General features: G+C 38.6%; 1 protein-coding gene across 1 annotated transcript; it reads left to right on the forward strand.

Moving 5' to 3' along the window:
- Window positions 1-9,046: 9,046 nt before the first annotated feature.
- On the forward strand, window positions 9,047-10,436 carry LOC130545788 (ladderlectin-like). The gene is made up of 6 exons (XM_057320549.1): window positions 9,047-9,134; window positions 9,239-9,306; window positions 9,536-9,621; window positions 9,719-9,841; window positions 10,015-10,126; window positions 10,345-10,436. Exons 2-6 carry the CDS (start codon window positions 9,246-9,248, stop codon window positions 10,410-10,412), a joined length of 450 nt encoding a protein of 149 aa, XP_057176532.1. The 5' UTR covers window positions 9,047-9,134; window positions 9,239-9,245; the 3' UTR covers window positions 10,413-10,436.
- The last annotated feature ends 14,324 nt before the right edge of the window (window positions 10,437-24,760 follow it).

Below are 24,760 nucleotides of genomic sequence, written 5' to 3' on the forward strand. Positions count from 1 at the left end.
GCTTTACTGTAACTGCACCACAAGTAGGCAGTATACAGTGGAGTAAAATAAGATTTAAACGCTATTTTGACATCATCAGTACACATGCTAAATTTACAAATAAGCATGTTAGCTTGTGCATATAATTTACAATACTGTCTCTGAATGTCATCATCATCACAAAGGTCACTTCTAATGACATGACCAAGATATTTGACCTTATTCACCACAATTAACTCCTGACCATCCAAATAAAAAGAGGGAAACATGGCCTTACGGTCCTCCTTTGTCCTCACCAACATAACAACACTCTTTTTGATGTTAAACTTTAAATCATATTGCTCACTATAGTCAGAGCAGACTCTGTGCAACTGTTCTAGCCCAGCAGAGTAAGGTGACATTACAACTAAGTCATCTGCATGCAGTAGATGGTTCAAAAGTCTTTCTCCCATCATGCATCCAGTCTTACAGTTTTTAAGTCTTTGAGTAAGATCATCCATATAAAGGTTAAAGAGCATGGGTGACAATATTCCACCCTGTCTAACCCCATTTGTCACTAAAAAAGGCTCAGATGTTGTCGAGCCCCATCTCACCTGCATTGATTGGTGTGTATACCAAATACTCGGACTAGGTATGGGGGAACCCCTCGCTGCTGTAATTTTACAAATATCTTTCCATGATTAATGCGATTGGAGGCATCTAAGAAGCACAGACACATAGTGGAGTTCTGCCTTCTGTACTTACTCACCGCCTCTTTCAGTGCATAGATACGCATATCAGTCCCATGCTTACTTTTAAAACCAAACTGCTCATCATTGGTGAAAACATATTGCTGAAATCGGTCCAGTGATATTATCTCTAATACCTTAGACATCACGCTGGCTAAGGCAATAGGCCTATAGTTTTCTATTCTAGATATTTTCCCTGTTTTGTCTTTAATTACAGGTACCAGCAAAACAGAAAGCATAGAACTGGGCAATGTACGATGAATCAACATTCCAGTAAAACATAAGGCCAATAAAACAAGTCTGTGACAAGCAAATTTCAAATGCTCTGCTGTGATCTGATCTAGACCACAAGATTTATTCATAACATTTTTTTCTAAAGCAGAGATTACTTCCTGCTATTACTTACTAAATCGTCACTTTTAACACCGTTGAATAGGTCACTGTAATGCCTTCTCCAACGATCTGCAATATTTTCAGATCCAGTAACCCCTTCAACACTAGAGGGCAGAGGAATTTTACTAGCATTCATAACTTTAAATACTACAATAAACATATTTTAAACATTCTACAAAAAACATTCATTTCCAAAAATGTTTAGCAGTTGTGGAACAGATATGTAGTACTATAATAAATGATATACCATTTCAACAAAATTATATAACAAATTTTTTAAAAGTACAAGAAAAATGTCTTAACTTCCTTATAGAAGTAAAGGTCATCATTGTCAAGGAGGAGTCGAGGAATCAGTTGCAAGCAAAAGGATTTTATTGAGAACAAACAAAAAGCACAACACAAAAAACTCAAAAAGCCAGTTCCAAATTCAGTGCGCAGCCGTAGCCAAATGCAGCATTGGGCAGCAGCGGATAGTAATCCACAATTATGTGCGTAATCCTCAGGAACAGTTTCTGAGACACGGGGGTAGTCGAACCCAGAGTGAGTGACAGTCCAAAACCAAAAGGATTCCTCGGGTCCGAAGGTGCCGCTGAAAGGGCGGAGACAACCAGCGGAACGGCCGGCAGTGAGTCTCGTGGTAGATAGAGGGAAAAGCTTGGTTGGTTGTGGTTCGGGGCGTTTCATTTGTTGGGACTGTGTGGGTCTGGTCTGGTTGGTCTTGTTTTGTGGTCGATGTCGGACAACAGAGGAATAAAGTTAATTATGCCATTACTACTTTTCCCTGGTTGTCCCTCTGTTGTCTGTTGTTGATCACGGAATGGGACCGGGTTGGACCTGCACGGTTTCGGCGGGTGGGGCTTCCTGGGTCGCGGCTCGTGGGCTCTCCCTGTTCTTCGTGGACGTTGCTCGGTGGCTTTGGTCGGGGTCACTGAGTGCAGCTATGACACGTCNGGAAGCAGACACCGTGTCCGTCCCCATCCTCGATGAGTGTGTTGCACCCATGAGAACAGCGGGATATGCCACGCTGGAGAAATTTGCTCTTTTAGAAAAAAACACTCGAACTCTCCTGGCACTGCCGAGACGCCCAGGGGAAGTCGCTGCAGGAAGGGACCGTCCGCTGCACCACGTCGTAAGATTCCAGCAGTAATTCGGCGCAGAGTTTGAAGTCTCGAAGTCGATCAGTTTGAAGGCTCCGAAGAACAAAAGGTGAATGAATGCAGCACGCTGTCTCCCTTTTATACCTGGATATCCGGGGCGGAGTCCGGCATGCAAATTTCATTTGCCAATTTCATTGGCCTTTTCTAAACTAGTCAGAAGTGGATAGGTTCTCAAGAGCGAACCCCATCTGTCGGCTCGACACAACGTCGAGAGACCGACAGAAAGGGAAATATAGAAAGTTCGGGTGAAGAGTGCATCGTTGGGGTGATTACTTGACGAGACACAGTTGCGGGAGCGTGGGTAGTGAAGTCCAAGGAGGAAATACCGGGAGAGACAGCGGGAAACCGTGACATTAACCCCCCCTCCAGGATTAACAACTTGGGGAAGGGGGGTGGTGCAGGGAACACGGGACAGGACGGGAAGCCTCCAGGACAGGTCTCAATTCAGTGTTGTTAGGAGTAGTACAATTCCCCCAGGCACACACTGCTGAAAATTTAGCTTATGTGAAAGCCTCCCTCATGAAGGAATGGGGGATAACCAATAATGTAACATGCCTGGTTACAGATGGTGCTGCTAGTATGATAGCCTGTGGCAGGGAACTGAGGCTCGGTCACACAATCTGTATTGCACACACTCTTAACCTGATAGTCAAAAAAGCTCTTGACCAGACCCCTCTGCTCTCTGACATCCAGGCCAAGGCTAGGAGGCAGGTGGGATACTTCAGAAGCAGCACCACTGCTAAGGTGTGTTCCTTGACTATTACAATTTCTGCTTTATTCTGCTTATGTTACTACTGCTTTGACAAATACATTAATTGCTATTTTTTTATAAAGGAAAAGCTTGTACAGCTGCAACAGCAGATGGGAAGGCCTACACTGAAGCTCCTACAGGAGGTAGAGACCCGCTGGAACAGCACCTTTCAAATGCTGCACCGTCTGGTGGAGCTCAAAGAGCCAGTGGGGGCAGCTTTAGCCAGTCTTGCTACTGAGATACCACAACTGAGCTCTGATGAATTTACCTCTGTGAGTGCATGCCTTTCACTGCTTTCTGGCTTTAATGATGCCACCGTGGAGTTGTCAGAAGAAAAAAATGTTTCTGGCTCTAAGGTACTGCCTCTGCTTAAAATGCTAGAAGTAATGCTGCATGAAGATATGTCAAATTTGGCATGTCCAGTGGCAAGACAAATGGGAGAGCATCTTCAAAGACAGTTAAGGGAGAAGCTTTACACATTGCAATCTATGAGCGTCATGTCACTTGCAACAATGCTGGACCCTAGGTTCAAAGCAATAGGATTTTTTAGTCATACAAAAGCAAATGAGGCTATGAAAAGGCTTACATCAGAGTGTGCTGCCATAATTGGCTCTCCAGCTCAACCATCAGTATCACAGCCATCAACATCAGGACAGCCATCAACATCACAGGGGGCTGAACTTGTATCCCCAGGTAATGTAGTTTTTGGTTTTGAGGTCAATTTGGATTATTTACTACACACTCACTAACAAGGTCATTGTTTTCTTCTCAGGTAACAGACTGTGGCGTCGTTTGGATGACAGTGTGATGGTGTCAAGGGGAAGGCACAACCTTACAGCAGATGCTACTGTGGAAGTCCAGTGGTATCTTGCCGAACAAAATATTGGGCGATTGGAGGACCCACTTCAGTACTGGGAGAGACAGAAGATTAAATATCCACATCTGTATATGCTTGCTGTCAAGTATTTATGTACCCCGGCTTCATCTGTGCCATGCGAAAAGGTGTTTTCAAAGGCAGGAGAAGTTGTGTCAAAAAAACTAAATTGCCTTTCCCCTAAAACAGCTGAGAAAATTATATTCTTGAATAAAAACTCCTAAAGTATATCCTGTTCATCATTTTCATTGTGGCACAAGCAAAATCACAGTCCTCTGCCAAGTCTCACAAGCACATTCACTGCCCTCTGCCCAGTTAAACCCAGACACTTTTCAGTTTTATAATAATAATTCTGCCTATTATGACCAAAACATTTATTTACACACATTTCATAGTCCCATTCATTTCAAGCCAACACGTTTATTACACAGTTATGTGTACAATCATTATATACCACCAGAAAATACACATATTCATACAATGCATTAGTCTATGTGGAAATTAATTTTTTCCTCCACCGTTATTTCGAAGCCTTAAATGGCACAAAATACAGTGTATCACAGACCACATCAGGCACATCTGTAAGATATCTGCCTGTTTTACACTCTTGGCCACCAGATAGTATTGTGAGCAAATGAAGCCTCGAGAAATGAACCCTTTTGTGGACCACTTGGCTGAAAAGCTTCAATGCTTCATGAGGCTTCATCTCGCCATCACTACAGAACACGAGAAAACAGGCAAGACTTTGACTAGACTATGGAAACTAGAACTAAATACTTTAACAACGAATACTTTAACTGCTCCATAAAGCAGCTACGCTAAACAGCATAAACGTTTAAACAATACCCAGCCCTGAATGGATGTTTGAGACTGATTCTTATAGTGGGTGTGATTGGTAGCAGCTGTGTGTGATTGGTTTCAGGTGAGCTTATGGGAAATGTAGTCCAGGGTGATGTGTAACAGTCTGTGTGGTGTGAGAGTCAATAAAGGGCGACCTCTGGTGGCAATCGGACGGAAGAACACTATGGTGCGAAAATTGTGCCAAAACTTAACAAACAAATCCAGCGTTTTGCAAACAAACGCAACCTTTTTTGCAAAAGAAACTAAACTCTGAAACAAACAGAAAGCGTTTTACAAATACATAATGCAATTCAAGAGAAAATGCAAAGGTGTAACATATAAATGTACTGTTTAAGTCTCACCATTTTATGAGATTCTCTCAACTTGCTTTTCTCACAAATGTGACGTCCAGATTTTCTCACAAATGTGATCGTGCAGATTTTCTCACAAATGTGATTCGTGCAGATTTTCTCAGTTATGCAACTTCTCCCAAAACAGCAGATAGTTAAATTGTTTGACTTACATTTATATTACAGTTTTTTTGTGCTGGTTTATTTTATTGTAAAAAATTGCCCAATTAGCTTGAAATGGCCAAAAAAATAGCAGCATTCATTTTAAACCTAAGTAGGCTAATTGTCAGGATCCTGTCCGGTGTATTCGAGCCTTGTGGACAGGGTCGTGACAGTACCATGTCTTGTGTGTGTTACGTCTTGTGTGGGGGTACGTGGCAGTTTGTTTTGACATTGCGCCGTGTGTCCTCCTGTCTCTTGCCTTGGCCCCGCCCCCCTTGTTTCCCGGTAATCTCCCCGTTAGTGTTTATCCCCGTCACCTAGCCGTCACCCTCCCTGCGTCATCATCCCTTGTTAGTGTTCCCCTTTATAAGCCCAGTGAATTCCTCGTCCTGTGTCAGATCATTGTTGTATTTGCCGTTCCTTGTCTTGCCCTGCGTTACCCTCATCTGGAACTTTGTCCTTGCTGTGATCCTGCCCTCTTGTGTTTCGTGAAGTATACGTTTTTGTTTCTTTTTGAGTCCTTGAGTTTATTCCCCCTCGTGGGAAGTGTTCTGTTTGTTTTATTATTAAGAATTCCTGTTTTGCCCCATTGTGTGTTTTGTGTTTACGTTTAATAAAAGTATTTTTTGGTTATTTAGCTGTCTGCGTCTGGGTTCTCTGTCCGCAACCCTGACACTAATGGTAACCAAACAATGTAGACGACTGACTGAATCAACTGCCACGACGATTTATTTGCTTTTTCATCTTTTATAGCCTAGAAAACTCTCTACTTTAATGCCATAGTGTTTAGACATAATGTTAAATACTTTTTATTTATGAGTTGCTATGGATAAAAATCAAACATATGTATCAATGCAACTTTCATGCAGAAAAATCACTAAAAACCGAGTCGCATCTCAGAAAGAGCGCAAAATACCATACTGAAATCTTATTAAAAAATTGACATATAAACCAGGCCCGGTTCCTGCCAGGTGCAGAAGGGTGGACTAGCAGATATCCTGGGTGGGCATATACCCCAACCACACAGACAGTATAGCTGCAGACAAAATTAAGAGTCCATTTAAAAAGTATTTTCCTTTTTTTCTGATAAAAATGTGTTTTGGTAAAATTATCATTTTTGTTTATTTCTGTGAACTTCTGACAACATTTCTCCCAAATTTCATATAATTTCTTTTTATTTATTTGGAGAAAATGAACTGGAGAAACAGAAAAGATGATCTGTATTTTTAAAACAGAAACACAGCAAAAAACAAGTTCATATTTAGTTTTAAGCAACACAAAACTAATGTTTGTATACGTTAGAAAATGTAAAAAAAAATGTTTTATGAAATAAGCCAGATTTTTAAAAATTAGTTTATTATCATGCTCTCATGAATTTGTTGGAATTCAACAAACACTGCAGTATATGACTGCAATACATGCAGGATTTAAATGATTTATGATTTTATAAATGTAAAAAAAGGCATTCATTACAGAAGACTGCGAGTTTAAAACAAAAAAAATATTATTGATTATTGCCTCTTATATAGTAATTGTGTATAAATTATATAGTAATTTTGTTGATGTTTTACACCTTAAATAAAGCGGTTATGTAAACTGGACATAAATAGAAGCCTACAAAAGAAAGCGGGCTAAGAACATCACTGAACGATCACTGATTTCTATTTAATTTCGTTTAATGAATTGAATGAATTTATCTTATTACACTGCACAATGAACTTTACATCGTGTCTGCTGTTTTTTATGTGGTATCGTGAGCGTGCATCGCGCCTAAACTAAACTATTTTGCATATTGTTTAGCTACCACCTGCAGTGTGAATTGGGGTGTTTGAGATGGAGAGACACAGATTTATTTCTGAAGCGGGAGCTTCGGAAGATGGAGCTTTCAGTCATTACTGAAAGTCAATAGGTTAAAATCTAGCCTATATATTGCAAGCAAATAATAGCTGTTTGTTAACAGCACAAAATAAGACCGCAAAAATGGATAAATGAATCTGATTTTACTGCACAATTAATTTAACATGCTTAATTTTACATATGTGCAGTGCGTCTAAAATTCGTTTTGCTTCCAGTATTTTGCTTCCACCTGTAGCATGTAGCATGCTTCAAACTAAAGCCAGAGCAGTGAAGTGAAGAGTGACGTTGCTTTCAGCCAATAGAAAATACAACAATTTTTGGTGTTATTTTTTTATTCTCATTGGGTGGGCAAGACAGACGTTTAGGTGGGTTCAGCCCACCCCTGCCCATGCCCATGCCCATGCCCATGCCTAGAGCCAGCCCTGATATAAACACAAAATTATGTCAAAATTCCCTTATAAGAAAGTATCTTTGTAAAAGTAGTGTGTTTTGTGAACGTAAACAGTTGGAAAGGAAGGGGGTGGAAGGGGTGACAACATTGCAAATGCATCCAGTTTGTTGTACGTTATTTGTATATTAAAAACAATGCATAATTCATTATTTATTATTAAGAACAGCAACTGATTATTATTAACAGTTTCAATAAATTTCATGAGACTAACTGAATGAAACTTGATGATTAAAATAATTCAGTTTCTGGCACTGGCAAGGGTGGCACGCAAGGTAGTATTCATGGCTTCTTCCTATAGAAACTAGTGTCAATAGTATCATGCAATGTAAGTCACTTTGGATAAAAACGTCTGCCAAATGCATAAATGTAAAATCTAAATTGCGGATGTTATTACACTTTATTCTTTATTCACTTCATTCATATATTTCATCCTAGATAATAAATTAAAATGCCAGAGTAAACAGACAAAATGGTACACTTGTAGTGTAAATGTTAACAGCCAATCTAGTCAAACATTCTAGGCAAAGTGCTTAGAGGATGTGCAGACCAGCTGGCAGAAGTCCTCACTGACATTACGAACACCTGTTTGAGCACTGCCATCGGTCCCACATGCCCTAAGACTACCACCATCATGCTTGTGCCCAAGAGGTCCATGTGGCTTTGAGAGGTTTGTCATGAGGCACATTAAAGGCAAATTAAATGTCCTCCATCACTGGACCCTGCACCACCCTAAGAACATAAACCAAACACCTTGACTAATGCAACTCAAAACTGATCTCAGAACTGTTGTTAGCTCAGTTATTGCTCATTTGTGACACTCTTAATGTTGTTTTTTTGTGTACATACACTATTAAAAATAAAGGAGCTTAAAAGTTTCTAGACAGTGATGCCACATAAGAACCAATTTTGGTGCCACAAAGAACCATTCAGTCGAAGGTTTTTTAAAGAACTATCTCTTTCTTATCTTTTTATAATCTGAAGAAGATCTTTTTTGCGGAATAGGACTCTTTTGTAAAACAGAAAAGGTGTCTTTCGTCATGTTAAAGTTCTTAGGAACCTATTTAGACGAGAAAAGGTTCTCTATGGCACCATGAAGGCACGCTTATTTTTAAGGAGATGTAATTTGTAATGTTTTTGAATGGATAGCTGATTTTTTGTTTAATTAACGTCCATTTGCCGAGTCATTCATTCTTTACTGGAAGGATCTCAGTGTATTTGGTTTGTCTAGCTCCTTTACATCTTTGTTAATATGAAATGCCTTGTACTAACAGTAGAGTACAAGTGGTAATATGAAGTACTACAGAATGTGCAGAAACAGACTTTATTAGCCTTCATGTCGAGCAGTTAAAACGGCAGAGTAAGCAAACAGGCAGATTAGCAAATGTGTAAAGTCAATAGTAATAGCCAATCAAGTCCAGTATTTAATATAACACTATGCGTACCACCTAAAATTCCAAGTAAGTAATTTGTAGAACATACAAGCTTGTAACACACTGTTTACATATCATGAAGAAAAAGGTATAAAAGTGGGATTCTGAATACAGCTTCACACAATCCTCATTAAAGTTCTGAAAGCAAGAATCCAAAAAGCGGTGAGTTTAAACCACTGACGTACTGAAGATTTTGTCTTTAATATTAACTACTAAATAATCTGCATTTGAGTCACTTTTCCATCTCTGTTTTTATTCATTTTCAGATTTATCATGGCAGTGATGAGAGGTCTTGTGCTTCTTTTCTTGGTCTTTTCTGGGGAGAATGCAGCAGGTATCAACACATTTATTTATTAATGCAATTACAAAGTGTCAAACAACTCTGACAGACTGTTCTGTGCTCTTAATGTGATAACAGGAAATATGTGACATGAATCAATATTGTCATGATTAGAAGAGATTTTACAGTCTAAAGCATAAATCACAGAGCTTTAATAAATAACACCTTTCGTTACTGTGAGTGTTACAGCGAGTAAATCTCTAATATGTCATGTACTGTATAGCTGAAGACTGTAAATTTGGATGGACACCTTTTGGAGTGGAATGCTTCAAGTTCTTCCCCGAGGCAGTTAACTGGGTCACAGCAGAGGTACTTTTATCTCAACATTTGATTCAAGAATAATCCGTTTCTGTATCTAAGCTAAAACGGTTAGATTTTGGAATGACCCCCAAAAATCTCTCTTTAGAAAAATTGTGAAAGCCTTGATGCAAATCTTGCGTCTGTGCGCAGTAAAGCACAAAATGAGTTTCTCCTTAGTCTGGTACCTGTTAACACACGTGTTTGGATTGGAGGTCATGATGGTGAAATGGTAAATATTTCTGCTTTAAAAACATTTACATACAAACAGTTTTCAGTTACAAAAGACTTATTTGTCAGTTTAGTCTGTAATGTATGATTTTTTTAAAACAAATTTTCTCTGGGTTCATTAATTTCTTAATATGTTATTAAGTTTTAATGTTACTGGATCTTCTCATTCTTTAGGAAAAACAATGGCTGTGGACAGACGGATCTCCATTTGACTACACCAACTGGTGCGATATACAACCTGACAATAATGATGGTACTGAACACTGCCTGGAACTAAACACTTCCAGTAAGAATTCTATTTTTGTTTTGTGAATCCTGACAATCCTGACAATTTACAGTGCTTTAATAATAAAGTAGCTAGTTTTGTTGACACATCTTTTGAACAATACATATTGTTTAAATGTAATATACAAATTATAATGTCGTTAACTAATTTATGGGTTTACCTTTCATTATTCCGACAACTATATTTATTTGTAATATAATTTTAATCTTATCCTACAGATAACCATTGCTGGAACGATGAAACCTGTACTAGCACACTGGGTTACATTTGTGCTCGAAACCGCTGATGAGAATTCTGCATACAGTACACCTTAAAATTGTACCATCTCTAATCTTCAATAATTTGAAATATGTCTCAAAGCAATAAAAGCATTTCAAAAGCAAATTGTCTGAATTGTGGAGTCAAACTTTTTGTCATGTAAAACATTTAGGTATCAATCAATCTTAACATTCATTAGTATGGGTAACTCATTTGAACACTGTGTATTGAGGCTTACTAAAAGCCTGTCCTTCCGTTGCTGTTAATCCAGTCATTCAAAGTCTAATTCACACTGATCCAACAAATGCCAACAAATTTGCTTGTTGTTTATTTATTTATTTTATTTTATTTTATTATCTTTGTCTTTTATTATCTTATTTATTTATCATTGTTAGGTCTTAATTAGTATTATGCAATTTCTGTCCGGCTCTTTGCTAGCTCGGTTAGTTGACATTTTGAGGCAGTCCTGCATGTTCAAAAATTTGCACAGAGACGTTCTTCAAAATCGATTAGAAGTTTATTATCAGATGTAAAAAGGGGTAACAAAGATTTGGGTTGTCAGACGACCTCCTCACTCCACCACAAGCCAACAACCCAAATTATTCAAAAACACATATATTTATTTGGTATGTGACGTCGTTCGCATCTTCTGACTCCTCCCCTGCCTTGTAAGGAGTGCTGCTCTCTCTCCACCAATCACCATGCATATCTGCAAAACATCTCTTTTGCACGACACATGTTTTGCAACGTGTGGTCAGTTGCTAATAAAGAGGAAGTGTCGTCTAGAGACAGTTTCATATCGCAAAACAACATGTAAAAATACTTTCAGGTATAAGATAGAACGAACAATCGATCTAACATGCTTATAATTAGTGCATGCCATTGCTCTTGAAGAACCTATGGGAATCAATTACTGAAAGATCTCATCAGAGCTCATGGACGTTACTAATAGACGTATATGGCAATTGGACTTGTAATTCAGCCAGAACATTCCTTCCGATGCAAACTGCTTTGTGTGAGGTGTGTTGGTGTTGCTTGAGGGTGTAATACTTTAGAACACCGTGTTGTGCTGCACGCCCACAAAGTGTAAGATCCTGTCTTTGTTTCTGTGGTTCCCTGAAAATCTGGATTAGTGGCTTGCCACACATGGTTCCAAGTGGGACACCATCTATGATTACCCGGCCATCCCAGCCCACACAGGTAAACATCATATCCTCGCCATGAACTATTCTTCCCGTTGCATTGGATAATACTACACAAATCAACTGTATATGATGTATTACTTCCTTTTGTATAATTTAGCTCAATTCCACCATATTTCTGTAAGCATTTGTCTGTTGATGTTATTGACCTTCTATGTCTAGTTCGCGGTGTGGTGCTATTACCTTCCTGACTTTTTTGTATTCCAAAAATTATCCCTACGATGGTGCCTGCAATTATTCCTAATACACATAACAATTTCCAATTTTCCCACAGCTTCATCTTGTTGCTGTTGTATTCACCCTCTCTAGTAATGTCTTATTATCTTTTCAAAATCAACACTTCTTAAAACTTAATACCTTAAAACTTGTAAGAAAACACTCTTAAAAATACACTTTTAAACCTGAAAATTGAAAAACATTGAAAAACACTCAAAATCACACAATAATGAAAACTTGATTATAAGGAATAAATGGTTATTTGTATGTTCACGTCCGTGAACACTTCACTCAGAATCTTTTGCACTTTCTTGAAGTCTAGTTTATCTAGACCACACCCCAGCCGGGGTACTGAGATACTTCTTACTCTATTAGCCACACACCAATCTCTCATGTTTTTCAGGCTTTCTGTGAAACAATCATATGTTGGTAAATCAGTGTATTGTTCTTTGGTTATTAGGTGAAACACAGTCCTGTCTCTTTCCTGGGTTACTGCACACTCACCCGGTTTTTTATGTTGACACCTTACTTTCTCCACTCCAAATTTTTCCTTAAACTGCTTTGCAATACCTGCCCCGTATGCACAATCAGCACTTACACAATGAGCTAATGGTTCTGTGTGTGGGCTTGTGAAAATATCGCCTGTTTTGTGTATAATTTGGAGCTGTTGGTGTTGTCCAGTGGCAATTTCAGTGTCTGTTTTACCGTCACTCTCTGTATCCTCCCTCTCTTGGACCTGAGTCCTCAGGTCCAAACCAGTGTCAGCAAGAGACCTAGAAGGGGGGTCACAAGCTACACAGGATGTTAAATGGAACCAAGTATCTCCTTTGCCTTGGAGTTGCACACAATGTGAGGTGCGAGCTGTTACACGTAGAGGTTGAGACCAACGTGGTTCACTCCACTTTCTACGGAATGTTCTGATCCTGACCCAGTCTGTCGTGACTGGAGATGGCAGTTCCTCCGGTTGTGCTGGTACAGGAGTTACCTGATGGGAAAAGGTTCGAATCAGAGCTGTTAGTTTATCAAAATACACAGTATGTGACAATGGCTGCACTGTGTCCTCTCTCAACGCCGTGGTTGGTCCTGGAAATTGACGACCTGTAAGCAATTCAAAAGGTGTAAAGCCTGAGATCCTGTTGACAGAAGAACGAATAGACATGAGAGCAATGGGTAAAGCTGACAGCCAGTTCAATTTAGTCTGTGCACAGATTTTAGCCAATTTTAGTTTAATTGTCAGGTTTAAACGTTCAACCTTACCTTGGCTGGCCGCATGGTAAACCGTACCATACGCATGTGTTAGGCCTAGAGCCTGTTCAACAATTTTCAAATGTTCATTTTTAAAATGGGTGGCATTGTCAGATCTGATACGTCGTGGGAACCCATAGTGTGGAATGTAATGGTTGATTAGACACTTTATTACGGCCGTACTGTCCTCTCGGCCGACAGGATATGCTTCTGGCCAACCAGTGAAATAATCAACAATCACCAAAACATAGCGTTTGCCATGTACTCGTGTAATCATGTCTGTGAAGTCAATCACAATTTCTTCCCCTGGACCAGATGTCAAAGGGAAACACCCCCGTTTGGGTTTGATGCTAGGTTTTACATTGTGTTCCTGACAGATACAACAACTCGTCACATGACCTGACACCATGGATTGCAAAAATGGATGCCACCAATGTTCGAGAGCTCTCATCATTTGTTTGTCACTGACATGGCTTACCCCATGGGCTTGTGTTAACATTGAACCGGTCAGAGAGACAGGCAATGCCGGGCGTCCGTCTGGCGCTTGCCATAGACCATCACTAGCACAGATGCCTCCATGCTGTGACCAGACTGATTGTTCTTCAGGGGCAGATTTCTGTTGTTCTTTGACCAAATATTCTCGAGTGAAACGAGGCAAAAGATCACTACAGGCTCTATCTGATCTTACCACCTGCTGAGTTGCAACATAGCCAGCTTCAGTTTTGGCAGCTAGATCAGCTGCATTGTTTCCATCAGTGATAGGGGAATCATTTTTGGAATGTCCTGGACATTTAATAACTGCTACCTCTTTGGGTATCATCAGAGCCTCTAAAAGGTCTCTGGCTTCGCATGCATGCGTGATTGGTCGACCTGAGGATGTGATAAAACCACACCTCTGCCATAAGGGCAATTCCACGTGGACAGCTGTTACAACATATGCTGAATCGGAATATATGTTCACACGGGTCTCACCAGCGTAGTACAGGGCTCTTGTCACTGCTATCATCTCTGCTCTCTGTGCTGACTGTTTTCCTTCTAACTTCCCTGCATTCCTTGTCACTAATGAGCTTCCCACTTGTTCAACTACTGCATAGGCTGCCTTCAGGCTCCCATCCTCTGCTCTGAAACAACAACCATCTGTGAACAATGTCATAACTGGCGGTGGGGTTGTCAATGGCACCGCAGACAGATCTTCTCTTACTTTGGATGCTCTCTCGGTGATGGGTGCACAATCATGTGGCTGTCCATCTCCCATCAGATCAGCCATATTAATGCCTTTATGTGTGTATGTGAAATTGGGACTGGTCAAAATCTTAGCTATTCTTCTCTGTCTCAGTGGTGAAAATGTGAATGATGCTGAATTTACGAATGACATGATGGAGTGTGTGGTGAGTATTGTCAGTGGGTGGCCCATTACAATGTGTGATGTTTTATGCACAACTTTAGCTAAACCCGCTGCAAATCGAGAACAAAGTGGTTGTCTTTGTTCTACACAGTCTAACAACACACTCGCATACATCAACACTTTTCTTCTGCCCTGGTCTTTCTGAAACAGGACACCATGTGCGCTGGAGCCAGATTCTGAGGCATCCAGGAAAAAAGGTAACTCATAATTGGCACAATTCAGGTGTGCGGCATGAGCTAGCTGTGTCTTGAGGTCAATGAACGTCCGTTCAGCCTCTTGTGTCCACTGAAGTTCTGCTTTCAGATTTTTCATGCCATGCTCTTTGATCAACTGTCTGAGTGGTTTGGTCAGTGAAACATACATAGGAATATAGTGCCTACTGAATCCTGTGAGGCCTAAAAATGACAACATGTCTTTCACTGTGGTTGGCTTAGGATGGCTGAGTATATATAATGGGACGGTTTTATCTGAGATGTGGCGGAGCTGGAACGTGGGCTTTTCTGAGCGCTTCCTGTATTTTCTTTCTTTCTTTCTGTGGCTGCTGAACTGTTCACTTCCGCTTTTTTCTCTCTACTCTGTACTTTCTGCGAGCTGAGTGCTGTAGTTGTTAAAGCTACTCTAGTCCACATCCTCAATTTCTTTTTAAGATTATCTTCCTCGCTACTATGCTTTCCTGCATTATACCACTTGACCTTATCTTTCTCTTCAACATGTCTCCGTAACTTACTATGTGCTTTCTTTTCCATTTCTCTAACTCTCGGTGCTAGAGGCATTCTCACTTCTTCTGCATTTTCCCATCCAAAATCATCACATAATGCTACCCAGCATTTGTCTATTTCTTTCTGTCTCAGTTTCTTATCGTGTGGTTCTGTCTGTGCCAACAGCATATCTGTAACCTTTTGCCACTGCAGCAACACTGGCGGACATCCGTATTCATCACATTCTTTCTGAAATTCAGCCATTTTATACACAAATTCTATTCACTGTTTGTGAAATTATACAGTATATATTTTTCACACGATTAAATCAGTTTTCACACAGCAATTGCATTCACTTTCTCACAACATTCAAACATATAACTGGCCGTTTTTTAATATTCCTTTATGAGTTTGCCGACTCAAGGGACTCTAACCCAACAGAATTTATGGTTTGTCTCAACCACGGGACTCTAACCCAACAGAATTTATGGTTTGTTTCAACCACTGGACTCTAACCCAACAGAATTTATGGTTTCTTCAACTAAGGGACTCTAACCCAACAGAATTTATGGTTTTCGGATTCAACAAAGACTTGCAAACTGACAGAATGGTTGGTATTAGTTTCACACCAAGGAACTCTCAAGACCCGAGCAGAATTTATGGTTTCTTCAGACCAATGAATCACCTGCAGATTTTATGTATTTTTCAAATGGACTAACCGACGACTATTATTGGTTTCTTAACAAAGGACTCAACGATGACAGAACTTTAATGGTATTGTCAACCTAAGGGACTAAACCCGACAGATTTTATGGTGTTTTCAACAGGATCAAACTGGACAGAATTATAGGTATTGTTCAACAGGGGACTCAACCGACCGAATTTATGGTTTCTGTCAACCAAAGGCTCAAACCTTGACAAATTTATGGGTTGAACGCACGGAAGTAACAGAAAGCTTCACAATTTCCTTGTGTGACGCAACGTCTCAATTTTCTTATTGACGCAACGTCTTACAGTATTTTCTTTTTAAATCTGATTTCTCAAAACTTCTCTTATACTTTACTTTTACTCATGCGGAATGTTCATCAAATTCAACACAACAATTTAGGTATGTTCAATAGCAGAATTTTGATTAAACAGGCTTCTGCTTACCTTTTTTTATCTTTCACGGTCGCGACCTATGTGTTGAACCTGAATTCGTTCCGTTTTTCCCAACGAAAATGGCAAATGTGCCCTCGTCTCTTGACAAATCACGTCACGGGTCACCAATTGTTGGACTTTTGAGGCAGTCCTGCATGTTCAAAAATTTGTACAGAGACGTTCTCCAAAATCAATTAGAAGTTTATTATCAGATGTAAAAAGGGGTAACAAAGCTTTGGGTTGTCAGACGACCTCCTCACTCCACCATAAGCCAACCACCCAAATCATTCAAAACACATATATTTATATGGTATGTGACGTCGTTTCTCATCTTCTGTTCTTTAGCCTTTTAAGGAGTGCTGCCCCCTTTCCACCATCAGCGTGCACCACGTATATCTGCAAAACAACATTTTGCACAACACATGTTTTGCAACCTGCGGTCAGTTGCTAATTTGAGGAAGTGTTGTCTAGAGACAGTTTCATATCGCAAAACAACATGTAAAAATACTTTCAGTAAAAAACTCAATCATCTAATGCTTTAATTATGCAGCATTGTTTCTTAATCCTATGATTCAATAAGACACATCAAAACTCATGATTATACTTAAAACATATGCATTGGATTAATTCATAACATTCCTTCCCTATGAGACTCTTTGAGTGTGTGTGTTGTTAGTTAAACTTAGAACACTGTTTCTGCACGCACACACAAAGCTTGTTCCTCTTTTCACTCTGCACGTACATACAGAGCTTGTTCCTCTTTTGTGGTTTATCTTTATCACAGTTTTTTCCACTGAGTAAAATAGCAAGCACACAGCATAATAACTCTTAAGAAAGAAAACACTCTTGGGTTATATTGATAATCTAAATCACACTTCTTANACATGTGTATGTATACACTGTAACAAAACATTTTACAATCCTTAACTGTATGTTTCATGGCAGTCTTATGTTTTAAAGAAAGTTGTGTGAACACAATGACTGATATTATTCATTCTTCACTCATTCTTGCATGGTTATCTAACCTGTTCATACAGGAGTTGTACGTGCTTGGCACAGATACTGTACACACATACCACTACATGTGCCCTCATGCCCAAGTCCTACCCTTTACAACAAACATTTGCCCATTTACCAATTACTCAAGGTTTGTGGGTGTGTTTTGTGTGTGTGCAGTTGTATTTAAAGCAGCAGACGAGTCTCTCTCTGTCAGACTGATCCAGACGTCCATCAGATCCACTGCTGTCATCCACACTTCTCCAAGTGAGTACAATTAAACACACACACACAAACATTTGTTCAAATCAAAGCTATTAAAATTCCTGTTAGGACCACATACATGACAGATGGAACATGTTTGGGGGAATAAACACACAAATATTACTCATACCGTGTTTATAACAACAGAGCATGAATCACATGTTCACTTGACGTGCTTGTTGTCAATTTTGTTGATGATTAGTCAAGAATGGTTTGCAGATGTGGGAAAAGTGTCATGAAGAAATTAAATTCATTCCAATAACCATAATATTAACATTTATACCAGAGTTGATGAAAAGAAAATTGAACCAATACAAAAGAAAGTCAAGAGTCCAACTAAAGCAATCACTGATCACCCTAATGGTGACTTAAAACTAGTGCTGTCAATCGATTAAAAAAATTAATCGGATTAATCACACATTTTTTCTGTGATTAATCACGATTAATCGCACATAACAATAATATTTTAAAATATACTTTACATTTGAATAATTTCACATTTAATCTTCAAATTGATGTAGAAACAACATATTTCTTTAACAGCATCATTTTATGAAAGCTAACATTTTGATATTAGTATTGTAACTGATGTCTCTATTAAATTGATTATTTTAACATGAATTATAGCCATTCAACAGTATAACTGAGAACTCATGTAGGAAATATACAGAAATTGAAGGACACTTTACAGTCTTTAATGCTAAATTATAAATTAAATGCAGAAGAATTCTCATTAAAGCTACAAAATCACATTGATTTCTTCTTTTATTTTGTTCTTTGATTAACATTAGTGACAGGAGTCACAGCAGCACGTTTAAGAGCGTCGGCCCCTTTAAGAGCTGTCTCAGATACGCAGATCTGACCGTCACCGCACTCCCATTTTCACAACTCTTTGCATTCATTTAAGATTTTATTTTACACTTTGAAGTCTGTGCTTAAGAAAATACTAGACTAAACGGGCTTTCTGACATAATCTTGTGTGGTTTTATCCATTCAAGCACGAAAGAGAACTTAACACGGATGCGCTGTCTGACAGAGATTCACCGACGCAGCCTTCAGCCCGTGACTGTTTACACCAGACTGGACCTCTGCGTTGCGTTTTGCCGCGTCCCACAGTTTAGAAGCTGTCTATCTTCATTGAACGCTCAAAGCAACTGTTTCAAATCGCGCTTAAGTGGTTTAAAAGCCTGTACATGAATAAGAGCGTGATTACATAATGTAACGCTAGACAAAGGATGTCAAAACAAACGGATGCTGCGTTAATTGCGATAAATATTTTCTCACGCGTTAATTTGAAAAAATTAATCGCATGCGTTAACGCGTTAACGTTGACAGCCCTACTTAAAACATAATGAAAGCACTATAATGAACTAGAGTTAAATCTCAATAAGATCTCACACAGATGACAGAAATAAAGTGAGAGTGGTGTTTGTAATAAGTGAAGGTGTTAATGATGTTTGTGTTGAATTCTCCTCTGGTGAGATCTTGACAGATTTATTGCGTTCACTTGATGTTCATGTAAGACTGTGTGACTTCAGTGAGTTAATAAATCATTTTAATGGTGCATCTTCAAACAGTCATTGCAGTAGTTTACTATAAAACACCTACAGTAACTATGGCGACAGTGTTGACAATATATTACTGTAAAAATTGCCTGTGATATTAACAGTGAAAGTTTTCACAGAAAAACCTGTTGTCAGAAAACGACCGTAAAAATATGGAGAAATACTATAAAATTCTCTGGGAAATGAACAGTGAAATTCCATAGTTTTTACAAGGAGTTTTTTTTTCAAGTCCACAAACACTATTAGCACCTTCACTTACAGACACCACAGTCACTTCATTTCTGTTGTACGTCTACAAAAGTTCTTATTGAGAATTAACACAAGTTTACATGTTGATGGTTTTTGTTGAGTCACCATTATGGTGATGAGTGTTTGCTTTAGTTGGGACCTTTGCTACTTATGTTAAGACTTTCACTGGTTTTTATAACTCTGTGTTGAAACAGGAAACGGTGGATAAAAAGTTAAGCAAAATTTATTTCATGTCATTTTTGTTGAGAGTGTCATTGCCAGTTTTAGAGTTTAAGCACTGATATAAGTGCTTTAGCCATTCTCATTTATGTTACAGTATGAAATTAAACTATATTCTTGCGGTCTTTAACAACACATCGTGCACTTAAAAAAATGGACTAGCAGACATCAAGAATAAACCTGTTTGTCTCACCAATGGTGACAACCAAAAAAACCTCTTTAGATAAACGCAATGCATTCTGGGTACCATCAAAGTACAAAACTCATCCATGACTCCCAACATGCATTGCGGCAGTAAGCTTTTCATTTGTTGGTCACCACTGTTGAAATTCAAAATTAAATGCAGACATTTGAACTTTATGTGGATCTCCAATGTAAGCTCATTCAGACTGTTGTAACATAAACCCAACAAGTCTCTAATCAAACATCAGCAAAAATGTCTGAACTCAGACAAAGGAATCGCATAACTTTATATTATGATTTAATATTAATTGCTACAAAAACTGAGCCTGACTAAAGCAAACACTGATCACAATAACGGTGACTTTAAACAACAATAAAACATCAAGTCATGGGTGTTATGCTGCAGTCCCTGTGAAGCAAAAGTGGTGATCGTCTTCAGTATTTTGACATATTTCCATGATGAAGAGTGGTTGTGGCTCATGTTTTTCCGCTGTGAATTGATTGGACGAATAAAAACAGGATGTTTCCGTATTTTTACAGTAGTTTACTGGCAACCACATCTCACAATCTCATGTGTGGGCGGGACTTTATTGGCACAAAAATAATTCCATACATATGACATTATGCGTAGTTAACTTAGGCATTGTAAGCTCCATATATGGATATACCAGGGTGGGGATACATGTCTTTTTTTTAAAGAGATTTATAAAGAGAATTATGCACATGTTCTGGCATACGCATGGTTATATACATCTGAAAACTTTTGAGCATAGGCACACTTTAAGGATGAAATGTATGTGATGGAAAGTAGTGAATAGCGTACACTCCCTTTAAGTGGGCGGGGGTTGTTAATGGCCTGGGGATTTTTAGGCACGCGTCAGTTGTTCTCCCCTGGGTTGATGCTTGGAGAGCTGTAAGAGACTACACCTTAAGAACGTAAGGGAACGTCGGATTTGCATATCTTTAAGACATCCCAGATAGCAACCAAACCAGCAAATCGTTGCGGCCCAAATCCGGACCACACCTTACTCCTCATACCACCTCATCTGGCCCACATATGGCATGGAATGATTGCACTTGGGTGGATCGCTCCTGTTTGCCAGGTTTGGGCCACAAGCAAGCCAAAGCAATGCCGCATGTCAGCCAAAAACAAAACAAATAAAGCAGAACTGACCCAAATATAATCAACACTTCATTTAAATTCTGGCCCAGATTTCTCCTAAAACCAACACCTTTGTGTGCTCCTGTTTGACAGAATTTGTATTGAGTTTCATTATTATTATAGTGATGATTGAGTCACGAGTGATGAACATCTGCTGTTAACAAACAGAATCACTGCAGAAAATATCAACAAAAACTACAAAAACTTTATTTACCCAAAGAAACACAACAACTACAACCTGAAACACAACCCAGCTAACAAAAGTTTGTTATAAGAACGTTCCTTAGAGGTTTTTCATGTGTTTGAATACGTTTTAAAAACATCTCTTAATGTTTTAAGAATATTACCATCATGGTGATCAGTGTTTCCTTGAGTTGGGATCTTGACCCTTGACCATTACTTTATTTGATCTGCTGAAACTGCGTGCTTGTAATGTGCACTTGTTATGGCAGTGCAAACGAGAACCTAAACAAATGGTGTTGGTATGGAGCCATTGATATCACTGTGATGTTGTAATTTGTTTCAGTGCTCGCATTTGGATTGAGCGCTATGCTGCTGATCCTGAAAGAACAGTATAAGATCAGGGAGCTCGATTGTATTTTGAATCTCAGAAATGGTGAGAATCATCCAACTAATTTAGTTAAACGGATCAACTGCAATGCATGCTGGGAATTATGAATGAGTTTTGTGCTATGATGTTACCCAACATGCATTGCAACATGAAGTTTTCGCTGATTGTCACCATTGTTCAGATTCATACACGGATGCTTGATGTATGTGTGTCTAAATTCGTGCTTCTGTTTTCACAAATCTTTCTAGACAGCAAAATGCAAACAAACTCCCAGATCTTATAATGTTCTTTCAGGATCAACAGCACAGCAATCAAACCAAATGAGGTCAGCTAATCAAATTTAAACATGACAGTAATTTCAATGGTCACCAACCAACACCATTTGATTAGATTATCATGTGCATTACCATAAAAAATGTACTTTAAAACTACATAGTTACAACAAATCTAAAGAGTAAATGTCAAGGGTCAAGAGCCCAACTCAAGGAAACACTGATCACCATGATGGTGACTTTTGTCACCTGGGAACGTTCTTCAAACATAAAAAACTGACATTTTGAATATTTTAAAACGTGAAAAACCTCTAAGGAACGTTCTTATAACAAACTTTTGTTACCTAGGTTGTGTTTCAGGTTGTAGTTGTTGTGTTTCTCTGAGTAATTATTTTTTTGTAGTTTTTTATATTTTCTGCAGTGATTCTGCTTGTTAACAGCAGATGTTCATCACTAATGACTCAATCATCACTATAATAATAATGAAACTCAATACAAATTCTGTCAAACAGGAGCACAGAAAGGTGTTGGTTTTAGGAGAAATCTGGGCCAGAATTGAAATGAACTGTTTATTAAATTTGGGTCAGTTCTGCTTTATTTGTTTTGTTTTTGGCTGACATGGGGCATTGCTTTGGCTTGCTTGTGGCCCAAACCTGGCAAACAGGAGCTGACCACCCAAGTGCCATCATTCCACGCGGTATGTGGTCCAGATGAGGTGGTGTGGGGAGTAAGGTGTGGGCCGGATTTGGGCCGCAAAAATTTGCTATGTGGGAATAATGAGCTTTTTTGGTCTTATTAAATATACAAACAATTTGCATTTTAAGGTTTATTTTCATCTTGTCTTTATTTGCTTATTTTTTCTGTAAAGATCTGGCAACCCGGTCACTTTATCGAAGGGCTCTCGAGAGCGGCTAGCCCTGTGTCATGTGTGCAAAAGTAAGGACTTCTTTCACTGTTACTTTTATTTAGAGCGACCAAGTATAACGGGTATTATGTGTAGTTCGTTTTTATTTTATTTCACTTAAAATGTTGTGTTATTATCTTGAGATTTTACTCATGTGAGAAGAATGAAGAAATGTTTTATTTGTATATTTTTCTTTAATTATTTTTCTATAAGTACATTGAATTATAGCCATTCAACAGCATAATTGAGAGCTCATGTAGGAAATTGAAGGACACTTTACAGTCTTTAATGCTAAATTATAAATTAAATGCAGAAGAATTCTCAGTAAAGCTATAAAATCACATTGATTTCTTCTTTTATTTTGTTCTTTGATTAACATTAGTGACAGGAGTCACAGCAGCACGTTTAAGAACGCGGCCCCTTTAAGAGCTGTCTCAGTACGCAGATCTGACCGTCACCGAACTCCCATTTTCACAACTCTTTGCATTCATTTAAGATTTTATTTTACACTTTGAGGTCTTGCTTAAGAAAATGCTAGACAAAACGGGCTTTCTGACATAATCTTGTGTGGTTTTATCCATTCAAGCACGAAAGAGAACTTAACACGGATGCGCTGTCTGACAGAGATTCACCGATGCAGCCTTCAGCCCGTGACTGTTTACACCAGACTGGACCTCGCGTTGCGTTTTGCCGCGTCCCACAGTTTAGAAGCTGTCTATCTTCATTGAACGCATTGAAGCAACTGTTTCAAATCGCGCTTAAGTGGTTTAAAAGCCTGTACACGAATAAGAGCGTGATTGCATAATGTAACGCTAGACAAAGGATGTCAAAACAAACGGATGCTGCGTTAATTGCGATAAATATTTTCTCACGCGTTAATTTGAAAAAATTAATCGCATGCGTTAAGGCGTTGACAGCCCTACTTAAAACATAATGAAAGCACTATAATGAACTAGAGTTAAATCTCAATAAGATCTCACACAGATGACAGAAATAAAGTGAGAGTGGTGTTTGTAATAAGTGAAGGTGTTAATGATGTTTGTGTTGAATTCTCCTCTGGTGAGATCTTGACAGATTTATTGCGTTCACTTGATGTTCATGTAAGACTGTGTGACTTCAGTGAGTTAATAAATCATTTTAATGGTGCATCTTCAAACAGTCATTGCAGTAGTTTACTATAAAACACCTACAGTAACTATGGCGACAGTGTTGACAATATATTACTGTAAAAATTGCCTGTGATATTAACAGTGAAAGTTTTCACAGAAAAACCTGTTGTCAGAAAACGACCGTAAAAATATGGAGAAATACTATAAAATTCTCTGGGAAATGAACAGTGAAATTCCATAGTTTTTACAAGGAGTTTTTTTTTCAAGTCCACAAACACTATTAGCACCTTCACTTACAGACACCACAGTCACTTCATTTCTGTTGTACGTCTACAAAAGTTCTTATTGAGAATTAACACAAGTTTACATGTTGATGGTTTTTGTTGAGTCACCATTATGGTGATGAGTGTTTGCTTTAGTTGGGACCTTTGCTACTTATGTTAAGACTTTCACTGGTTTTTATAACTATGTGTTGAAACAGGAAACGGTGGATAAAAAGTTAAGCAAAATTTATTTCATGTCATTTTTGTTGAGAGTGTCATTGCCAGTTTTAGAGTTTAAGCACTGATATAAGTGCTTTAGCCATTCTCATTTATGTTACAGTATGAAATTAAACTATATTCTTGCGGTCTTTAACAACACATCGTGCACTTAAAAAAATGGACTAGCAGACATCAAGAATAAACCTGTTTGTCTCACCAATGGTGACAACCAAAAAAACCTCTTTAGATAAACGCAATGCATTCTGGGTACCATCAAAGTACAAAACTCATCCATGACTCCCAACATGCATTGCGGCAGTAAGCTTTTCATTTGTTGGTCACCACTGTTGAAATTCAAAATTAAATGCAGACATTTGAACTTTATGTGGATCTCCAATGTAAGCTCATTCAGACTGTTGTAACATAAACCCAACAAGTCTCTAATCAAACATCAGCAAAAATGTCTGAACTCAGACAAAGGAATCGCATAACTT

This window comes from Triplophysa rosa, linkage group LG22, assembly GCF_024868665.1.
Source record: "Triplophysa rosa linkage group LG22, Trosa_1v2, whole genome shotgun sequence".
NCBI classification, from domain to species: Eukaryota; Metazoa; Chordata; class Actinopteri; order Cypriniformes; family Nemacheilidae; genus Triplophysa; species Triplophysa rosa.

What these genes read in the sequence shown, in the direction of transcription:
- LOC130545788 (XM_057320549.1), top strand. Translation starts at nt 9,246, where the DNA reads ATGGCAGTGATGAGAGGTCTTGTGCTTCTTTTCTTGGTCTTTTCTGGG. An exon ending in TTCTGGGGAGAATGCAGCAG is followed by an intron (nt 9,307 to 9,535) that starts GTATCAACACAT and finishes TGTACTGTATAG; the next exon opens with CTGAAGACTGTAAATTTGGA. An exon ending in CCTGGAACTAAACACTTCCA is followed by an intron (nt 10,127 to 10,344) that starts GTAAGAATTCTA and finishes CTTATCCTACAG; the next exon opens with ATAACCATTGCTGGAACGAT.